At 40.8% G+C, this 9913-nt stretch overlaps 2 protein-coding genes across 2 annotated transcripts; one reads left to right on the plus strand and one right to left on the minus strand.

Moving 5' to 3' along the window:
- Positions 1-3545: 3545 nt before the first annotated feature.
- Positions 3546-5738, plus strand: LOC105556314 (putative nuclease HARBI1). Its single transcript, XM_012003398.1, has 5 exons — positions 3546-4025; positions 4259-4497; positions 4578-4907; positions 4994-5138; positions 5296-5738. Exons 2-5 carry the CDS (start codon positions 4264-4266, stop codon positions 5736-5738), a joined length of 1152 nt encoding a protein of 383 aa, XP_011858788.1. The 5' UTR covers positions 3546-4025; positions 4259-4263.
- A 624-nt stretch (positions 5739-6362) lies between these two features.
- LOC105556313 lies at positions 6363-7982 on the minus strand. Its single transcript, XM_012003397.1, has 5 exons — positions 7603-7982; positions 7338-7523; positions 6934-7054; positions 6600-6819; positions 6363-6503 (listed from the first exon to the last, which is right to left on the minus strand). The coding sequence occupies exons 1-5, from the start codon at positions 7915-7917 to the stop codon at positions 6449-6451; spliced, it is 897 nt and encodes a 298-aa protein (XP_011858787.1). The 5' UTR covers positions 7918-7982; the 3' UTR covers positions 6363-6448.
- Between the last annotated feature and the right edge of the window lie 1931 nt (positions 7983-9913).

Below are 9913 nucleotides of genomic sequence, written 5' to 3' on the forward strand. Positions count from 1 at the left end.
GATAGTACATAAGTTCGTCATTTTCTATTTTCCATTCCGGGAATCTATCCGGTTGTTCCTTAACGAGATTATGCTTCGCCTCGTACCAATCTCCACCACATATGGAGTTCAACTGAGTTGGTTTTGAATAGCCTCCTCGACGATCGTTTCCCATCCGATTGAATCCACGTCCACATCGAACATACGAGAAAGCGCGTCGGGTCCTCGTTGGTTGTACCGCGTTTATGTTCTATTGTTATGTTATGTTGGAGCAAATAGATTGCCCATCGAGCAAGTCGTCCCAATGGATTTCTCAGGCCGTAGAGCCACAGCAGGGCCTGATGGTCTGTGACAACTTTAAAGGGCATACCCTCAAGGTAACAACGGAGTTTTTCGACAGCCCATACGACAGCTAAGCACTCCTTTTCTGTCGTCGTATAGTGGAGTTCCGCCCCCCTCAATGGTCGACTCAGCACATCAATTAATAATTCCTTATCGGAATCAGGATCTTTTTGGACTAGTATAGCTCCCAGTCCGAAGTCGCTGGCGTCGGTATATAAAATAAATGATTGTCCTGGTATGGGGATGTATAATTTAGGGGCGGTGGTCAACGCACGTTTTGTTTCGTCGAAGGCATTTTGTTCGATTTCGGTCCAGCGCCATGGAACTTTAGGGCTTGTTAGTTTATTTAACGGTCCTTGTACTCGGGCGATATTTCTGAGATGTCTGTGGTACCAGTTACCTAAACCGTTGAATTGGCGCAGTTGAGTGCGGTCTTTAGGTATCGGGTAATCGAGGATCGGCTGTATTTTCTCGGAATTAGGCCGCATTCCGGACCCGTCAATAATATATCCCAGAAATTTGACTTCTTTACACGCAAAGCTACTTTTCTCGCGATTAATAGCTAGACTGGCTTCTCTCAACACCTCAAACAATATAGCGAGTAAAGATAGGTGCTCATCGAGATCCTGACTTACGACGATCCAATCATCGAGATACGCGAACACCTGATCGACCCATTGATTCGGCAACTTACGTTGTATTATAATGTCATTAATTCGTCTTTTCAGTGAGTCCATCAGACGTTGGAATGTCGATGGCGCGCCTGTTAAGCCGGAGGGCATTCTAAGCCATTCTAAAAGGCCTTTACCCTCTACAACGAATGCCGTGAATTTCCGACTTTCCTTAGCCATGGGAATTTGATGGAATACTTCGCTCATATCCAGGGTCGAAATTATCTTGGCGTGATGCAACTGGGATAGGATCGAACCCATTTGTGGAAGAGGGTAGGCTGGTTTCTTTGTCTTTCGGTTCAGTACTCGGTAGTCGATACAAAATCTGAGCCCGCCGTTAGCCTTCGGGGCTACCACCGGCGAACTGGCCCAATTGCTATTACTCCAAGATAAATAGCCTTTGTTTAATAAACGATCGACTTCTTCACTAAATAAACCTACGAATCGCCTCACTACGTCTATAAGGTTTCTGTCGGTGAGGCGTGGGGTCGTCTAGTTCTATTACATGTTCTATTAAATTCGTAACGCCTGAAGATTCAACTTCGAATTTAGCGAATTCGTTGTCTAGGAAGTTCTTTAATTTCTGTGTCTAATCGACCGAGAGAGTTTTTAGTTCCGTTGGGAAGACGAAGCGATACGATAGGGGGTAAGAATACTTGCTGCCTGAAAACGTCCATGTCTTTTTATGTGGGTCTAATATAGCTTTGAATGATAGCCAGAAATCCATGCCGAGGATCAGATCGCCTGATAGTCCCGGAAGGATGCTGAACCATTGTGGTCCATAAACGTCGCCTATGTCTATTATGAAACACGTTCCTCCCTCGGTTTTGACGAGCGAATTATCACCTAAGCACACCCCTGCTGTTGACGTTGAATCCGGGGCGATATCATTTACCTGGAGGGATTTGACACGTTCGAACGCGCTTTTACTCAAGTACGATCTTTCGCTACCGCTATCTATAATTCCTTTTATGGTCTCGCCGAATATAGAAATTTCTACCGGGATTTTCACGACTTCGGCCGGCTCCCTTGCACCGATACCGTCGCGAAAAATTCGCGTTAATTGATGGACTACATGGGGTGGTATGCCTTTTGGCTTCCAATCTTTCAGCGATTCGTTCGTCGCGTCTTCCCCGGAACTTTCTCTAGTGCATTCATCTAAACTTTCACTTAAAAATATTGATAGTTTAATTTCTTTACGGTTTTCATTTAGATGAATTGACTCTATCGCCTCGATCTCACCATCCGACAATTCTACTTCCTCCTCCGTTTCGTCGTCGACATCTAACAAGAAAGTTTCCTCGTTATCACTTGCTAGTTGATTGTCCCTAACGTGAAGTAAGGAATCGACCGTTGGTTTGGCCGCCATTTTATCCAAGACTTTTGTTTGATATATTGTTAGTCCCGTTTCAGTTTTTTTTTCGTTCGTCAGTACATCACGACAGTTTTTCACCTCATTTACGCCCTTTGATACAATAACCGGAGGCGCGGCTACTGTGGGCTGTTCGCATTTCCCGACAGGGTGGGGCATTCGGGATTCACATGTCCCTTCTTACGACAAATATGGCAAACTTCCTGTCTCTTAGCAGTACAGCTGCGCGACGCATGCCCCCATTCGCCGCAGTTATAGCAAATAACTTTACTTAAGTCACGTGATAGACTTGTTTGCGTTTTCTTAGGGCTGTCCTGTTGCACCGACGAAGAAGTTTCTATTTTATTGGTTTTCTCGTACCGCGCCAGATTTTGTTCCAGTCTCTGTCGCGTTAGAGGTTTCGAGTCGCCTTTTGTCTGTGATTTAATTTTATTAGCGCGTGAATCTTTTAGTTGGAGAGCGTTTAGGCTAATGGTTTGTTCGTCTCCGCTATCGTCGTCGCTGTTTTGTGGTTCCGTTTCATCCTCTTCTCCTAACCAATTGTCTTGCATATGGTTTAAATCGACTTTATTTCTCCTAGAGCGCGATTCTTTTTGACTTTCTACTGAACGGCGGTATAAGTAACTTCTTTCGTTTACGTAATGCAAGAATTCGTCGTAATTTTTTAGTGGGAGATTCAGGATTTCAAATGTTATTCTCGGGTTAAATTTAATTAGAATCTGTTTTAGTTGTTCCTTGAATGTTGGAGGGTGTAACATTCGTTCGAAGATGAAACGGGCCCGACAAGTAAATTCAGCCAAACTTTCTCCCTTCTCAACTTTTAAATCTCTTATGTCGACAAACAAGTCACCGTCGGCCTTTTCCACGCCCCATTGATAGCGAAAAGCCCTAGAGAATTCTTTCCACGATCGCCAATTCCGCTTATTAATTAGGTACCATTGTCGGTAAGCGCCCTCGAAAATATTAGATAGGCATGGAACGAATAGGTCTTTATTTATTCCACTAGTGCTTAGTAGATCTTTCAAAATAAATAAGAACTGGTCAGGATCTTTTTCCGTTTTAGAGAAGTTAATTTTCCAATTACTTATAATCCTACCTATTTTTATTCCCGGGTTGTGTTCCCAGTTACTGGAATAAGACGGCGCGGGAGAGTGTGAAGCTGTACGGTAGTTTCCGGTATCGTAATAGCCGCGGCTGTAGTGCGATTCTGTAACTCGTTATGCCGTCGTTAAGTGCTCATAACGACAATTGTCGGTTCGTTATATAACGCTATAACGCTATAACGACAAATGCGATTCTGTAGTGCGATTCTGTAACTCGTTATGCCGTCGTTATGTGCTCATAACGACAATTGTCGGTTCGTTATATAACGCTATAACGCTATAACGACAAATGCGATTCTGTACGCGAGTGGTAACGACTGTTGTCGCTATTCGTAACGAAAAACGTCGGTAAGATGTCGTTATGTGTCGCTATCGTAACGCATGGTTCGATACCCCTCGGTAACGCGTAACGACTACGTAATGATAGTAGGTTAGAGGTTAGAAGTGTTTAGAAGCGTTTGGAAGCGTCGAAGTGGTTAAAGTGTGTTCAGAGTTTTGAAAAGGTCTCCACGTGTACATCGTAAACGTATATTAAAAGAAAAACATTCAAGGAAGTCGGTGAGTAAAAGTTTTACCTTGTTTATAATAATTAGTTCCAAGAAAATTATGTGTATTCACATCTCAATTCTTTTATAACGTATTGAACGTTGTATTGTTGATATAAAATTGCTTTACCTTTCGATATTTTAATGGAATTTTTATTTCTATAGACTCGTAAGAATTTATATTTCTGTACAATCGACATATTTGGCATTTAGGCGTACGTATATTAAAAATTGTTTTATTTGTAGAGAACATGGCCCTTGAGTATTTGGCATGGGAACTGGCATTTGTGGTTGAAAGGGTGCGTCGAAGAGAACGGCGTGTGGAAAGAAGGCGGCTGAGAGATGCTCAGAACCCTTTTCATCTTCCACGAGATGAATTCATTGACTGTTTTCGCCTTACTCCAGAACTTGTAATCGACATTACAACTGCATTAAGGGCCGATTTACAGAATGAACGACTTACCGGCTTAGTGCCAGAAATCAAGGTAACATTGGAACAAAATTATTACAATAGTTTATATTAAATTTATAATAGCGAAATGTAATCTTGAAACGTTTATTACAGGTGTTGATAGCCATACAGTTTTACGCCCAAGGCAGCTATCAAAGAAGCGTCGGCAATCAATTTCATTTTAATGTTAGCCAGCCAACAATAAGCCGTTGCCTCCATGCCGTGACTGAAGCGATCAATCGGCGCTTGCTACGTAGATGGGTAAAATTTCCGATGACCGAAGAAGATCGACAGCAAGCGCGTGAAAAATTCTCCACTGCTGCGTACCCATTCGAAGGAGCTATCGGTGCTATAGACTGTACTTTTATTCATATTTTAGCCCCTCACGAACATGAAGAGGCATTCATTAATCATCATGGGCGTCATTCTTTGAACGTGCAAGCAGTAAGTTCAAACGCTTAGCAAGTATATAATGTGGCTTTGCTGCAAAACTTTTGTCTGAATGTAGCATTATCTACTTATGCTTTCAGATTGTTGACCCAGATATGAAGTTGCTCAACATCAATCCGAGATATCCAGGTGCACGAAACGACTCGTACATCTGGAGCACATCGCCAATTCGTAGAGCAATGGAATTTCATTACAATCGAGGAGAACGGAAAACTTGGCTGATCGGTGAGTCTCATTTAATGAAAATGAGGACTTTGAAAGACTTTGCAACATAAAGATTTTAAATTGCTTATAAATAATTAGGATTTTAAATTGTCTGACGCTTTTATTTATTTTCTCAAATGTTCAGTGTATTCGTAACATTATTAATATTTTTCATCAGGCGATGCTGGATACCCTTTGGAACCGTGGCTCATGACACCCTTGGCCGATTTTCCTGAAGACACACGACAATTCCAATACACGCAGCAGCTTTGCAAGGCAAGAAATGTTGTTGAACGTTTCTTTGGTGTCTTCAAATCTGTATGGAGATGTCTTTCCTATCAGCGTGTGCTGATGTATAAGCCAGCATTTGCTGCAAAAATAGTAAATGCATGTGCAGTACTGCATAATATAAGAATTCAACACCGTTTGCAATTTGAAGAATTCCAAGCACCAATAGTTGTTGATAATCAACATGAAAATGTTGGACTCATTGATGTCAACGAAGATCTAGCTCGAAGAGGGCCACGCGCTTTGGCTCAAAGAATTCAATGCCAAATTATGAGAGAAAGATTTCCCAATTATCGCGATGCACAAGGTGAAGAGCGTGCTGAAGATGATTAAACGTGTTTTTCAGTTATCTTCTATTGTTTGATGCTTTAAATGAGAATATTTATTTCGAATGGTTTTTGCAGCCATACAAATTTTTGTGACTATATAAATGTTTAATTGTAATAATTTTTTAAAATAAATTTAATTTTTGTAAATATTTAATTGCCTGAATTCAATTATAAATATCTATGTAAATATATTTGTGTATGTCGGATGTGTGCGTAAGGGGTAATTTTAATTAAAAAAATGATGTATACAAATATCAGTTTTATTTTAAATAAATATCTTTTGGTAGTCAGCAAACAGTAAAAAAAAACTTTGTTGTTCTTAAACTGAAAACCTTATTGTCTTTAAACTAAAAATTTAATAAAATAAAAAACAAACTGAAAAAAAACACTGAATAAAATACTGAATAAAATATGGATTATTAACATCAGAGATTGTTATTTTTTATAACACTAACACAATCTTTGATTAATATCATTAATTCGGAATATGTTTTCTGTTTACTTTTTTCCGCTTCTACAAAAGCACGCAGACATTCGTTCCGCTCCTTTTCATTGTCCGCAATTTGTTGCATTGCTTTAGCAAACATCTGTAAAAATAAAAGCAAAAAATACGTTTAAAGCATTGTTTATTATAATAACGCGTTTCTTTTAAAGAAATTACATTCTGAGAATTTCAGATAGATCTTACCTCCATACACGAAATTTGGCGCTCAGCTAGGATCCCAAAATCTTCTCTGGCATTCTGCAGCTGTGTGCCCAACCGTTCAGTGTCTTAAAAATAAAGAGAACATTGCGTATATAATCTGAGCTCTCGTTTATTAGTATATTTAGTAAAAGTAATTATCTATAACAATACTCACTCCGTCTTGTAATTTGCGGTGCTTTTCGCTTCCTGTTCGAACCCTGCGTAACAGTCGTGAGCGATTGTGATGTCGTACCTTCATAAATTTCAGAACCCGACGGCGATTTTGTTATTTCGCGATGGTGTTCTGCAGTCTCCACATTTTTTATTTGTGAGTGTGTCTGAATAACATTAAATGACCCTTCTTTAATAGAATCTCCAATATCATCTAACACTTCATAATCTGAAATAAAACATGTAAGCAATGCTGCATTTATTCATTTCCAGAGCAATACTGATAAACACATTCATATAATTCATCGTGACATATGCAGTGTATTAAGACAAATGTACTAACCAATACAATTTATGTCATGTTCCGTAGTTACGTCATTTATGCTGTTCCGTAATGTTAATGGTTCAGGAATAATGTTTAAAATTCCTTCGTCCCCCGCGGCAAGCAAATTCATTGCTTCCGCCTGAAATTAACATTTAAAAGACAAATAATGTTTTATCAACATGTACTCAATATTATTTTCATGTACACGCACCGGCATAAATGCTGTCCCTATCCTTGTGAGGTGCACGCACACAACTACAGGGACTCTAGTTGTGTGCGTGCACCTCACAAGGATAAGGACAGCATTTATGCCGGTGCGTGTACATCAGAAACGGAAACAAATTTTTTCAAATTTTCAACAAAAATAAAAACGTTCTATATTTGTAAAATTGTTACAGTTTTATTTAAAAATGTTTCATTACTTGTTCATCTGGAAACGAATCAGGACATTGTACGCCCTCTACATAATCAAGACCCATAAGACCTAAAATCTTTTTCTCTCGCTCCGTCAATTTGTTAGGAGGACCACCAACGTTCCCTGTCGCAACTTGATTAGCACGAATCTTTGCTACCTTTTGGGAAACTGCAGTTTTATTATCTCGCCATGTCTAAAACATTTATTACTAAAGTACTGCAGTTACATGTCATACATAATATTTTAAGTATTTTTTTTATTGATTCACTCACTGATTTCCATGACTTTATGTCTTTGGTCTTTCCGCCTTTTCCCATACTATTTAATTGAGCGACTAATTGCTCCCATGATCCTCTTAAATCGGCATTCCCATGTAGGCTTTGAAACTTGCCTGTTGCAACGTGTGGATGTTGCACGAAATAGTCCACCATGTAGTCTATTTGTGCTGATGTTGCTTTCGCCTGCCTCTTCTTCGTCCCTGTTCTTTCATTTTTTCGGAAAAAATAAATGCAAACTGAAAGTAAGCAATTTTGCTCGACGTAAGCGTATAGAAACATATATAACCTGTACATAACCTGTATTTGCATGATGTTATAAGCAACATGTCTATAGAAGTCGATCTATCGTCGGTTAGTACAGATTATATATACCTGTATTTTATTTCTTTTATTAAAATTTTGCTTATTACTTACTGCAATACAGAAGTCATTGCGCTTGAGTTACTACGATAAGGTACGCGTTCGGCATGCCGTACCTATTTGTATGAGACGCACACGCACAACAAGCGGGTGACTCATCCGATCGTCGGACGACCGCGGCGCGACTTTTGGATTGGTCGTTCGGTCGTTCAGTTAGCAAGTTACTAGAATGCTGCTGTCCACGAAATACCAACCTACGAGTTCTCCCCCGAGATCTGACATGTATATATCACTTCCTCTTTGTTAAATAACGACGTTTCGTTATCACGTTCTGTAACGTCAGAGTATCGCTATTCTGAGTTACGGAATCGCACAATCGGTATCGGTCTGTCGTTACACACGACGAAAGTCGGTATCGTTATCGTAACGTCACTTATCGTTATAATTATAACGAGTTACAGAATCGCACTACTGGGGCGATAACGTTCGTCGCTGTCGCTTGAGTCACTCGTCCGCCGTGACAAGGTACCTCGTGTTGTTGTCTCGGATTGTCGGTCGCGTGAGCGTGAAGATCGCGTAAAGGCGCGAGGGTTGCTAGTGGGTCGTGTACGCGACTCAACCTCTGTTTGAAAATCATCTCGTGCCTGTGATCTAATAATATTTTCGTTTACTGAGTCTAATTGCATGAGTCGGTTGTATTCGTGGCTCGATATGGGCTTTTCTTCCGTTACCGTTTTTCCGTTTGGTAAACGATAGATTACTGTTGTTACTGGCGGTGGTATCGTGGGATCGGTCCAAGTAACGTCCGTTCGTGTGTTTGTTTGTAGCGCGTAAGCGGTCTCCTTGAATTGGACTTTACGAAGCTCTCTTTCTAACGATCCTTCGACGCGCGTTGATAAGTCTGTGTGGTTTTCATGGATAAATTTTTCTGATCGGATCTCTAACGATCCCCTACTCCGATTTTGCGTAGGCTATTTCCTAAAATTTCTTCGGGTTCGACTACGGGCGGTCTCTTCCGGTAATGATTCCTTGTACCTACCACCGCGAAGGCTCCCCCTTGCCCATTCAATAAATGCGGGGACAACGCTTGTCTATTAGTATCCCTCGCCAAATTTTCGGGTTCGACTCCAGACGGCCTTCCCCGATTTATGCTATCGCTTACCCATTCGTCACCCGAAGGGTTAATAGGTATTCCCTTCCGTGACGTTGCATTATTAGTTGCATCTTCCCTCTCAAACCGCGGGTTAAGTCGCGACGGATTTGCAATTACATTGCTACTATTCTGTTCTATAAAGGTTTTCATTAAACTCATCATGTGAGTGTTACTCTGAATAATCTCTTGTAGGTGGGCATTATTTGCCACTATTTTATCGACTTGCTCCCCGAAAGACTTGCTCGATAGCCTCGACCGCCGTTAACCTAGCGTTAACGTTCATTTCATTATATAAAATGCTTCTCGTCTCCGTCTCTATGGGCGTAAATCTCATCGTGTCATTTATCACCGGAGTATTTTTTCCGCGACCTCTTCCCAATACAGTCGGTGTCCCCCCCCCCCCGTACAGACGCGGAAGGTGGTCCCGTATTATTTAGTACGGAAGTACTCCCGCTCGGGTTTGATATCAGCTTTGCTGCGAGTAAACTTATCGTCGCCTGATTATTCCCGGCGATCTTATCGACTTATTCCCTCGCGAATCCTTCCATCAAATCGTTATCTGACGAGCTTTCCTCCTCCGGAGCTGAGAGAGCCGTCTTATCCAACGGCGCGGTTAAGTCGTGTGCAGTTTGACATTGTAACTCTTGACATTGTAATTTTTGGTTTTATAGGTGGCGAGGTAAATAAGGAAGTCATGCCGCGTTTCCTTCCAAGGGAGTATCACATAATTTAATTCTACCAATTAATAATTTAATGTATATTCGACTTGATCCGTTTACAACCGAAACTATC

Source organism: Vollenhovia emeryi, unplaced genomic scaffold (genome assembly GCF_000949405.1).
Source record: "Vollenhovia emeryi isolate VEMERY1.0 unplaced genomic scaffold, V.emery_V1.0 DF940112.1, whole genome shotgun sequence".
Lineage (NCBI taxonomy): Eukaryota > Metazoa > Arthropoda > Insecta > Hymenoptera > Formicidae > Vollenhovia > Vollenhovia emeryi.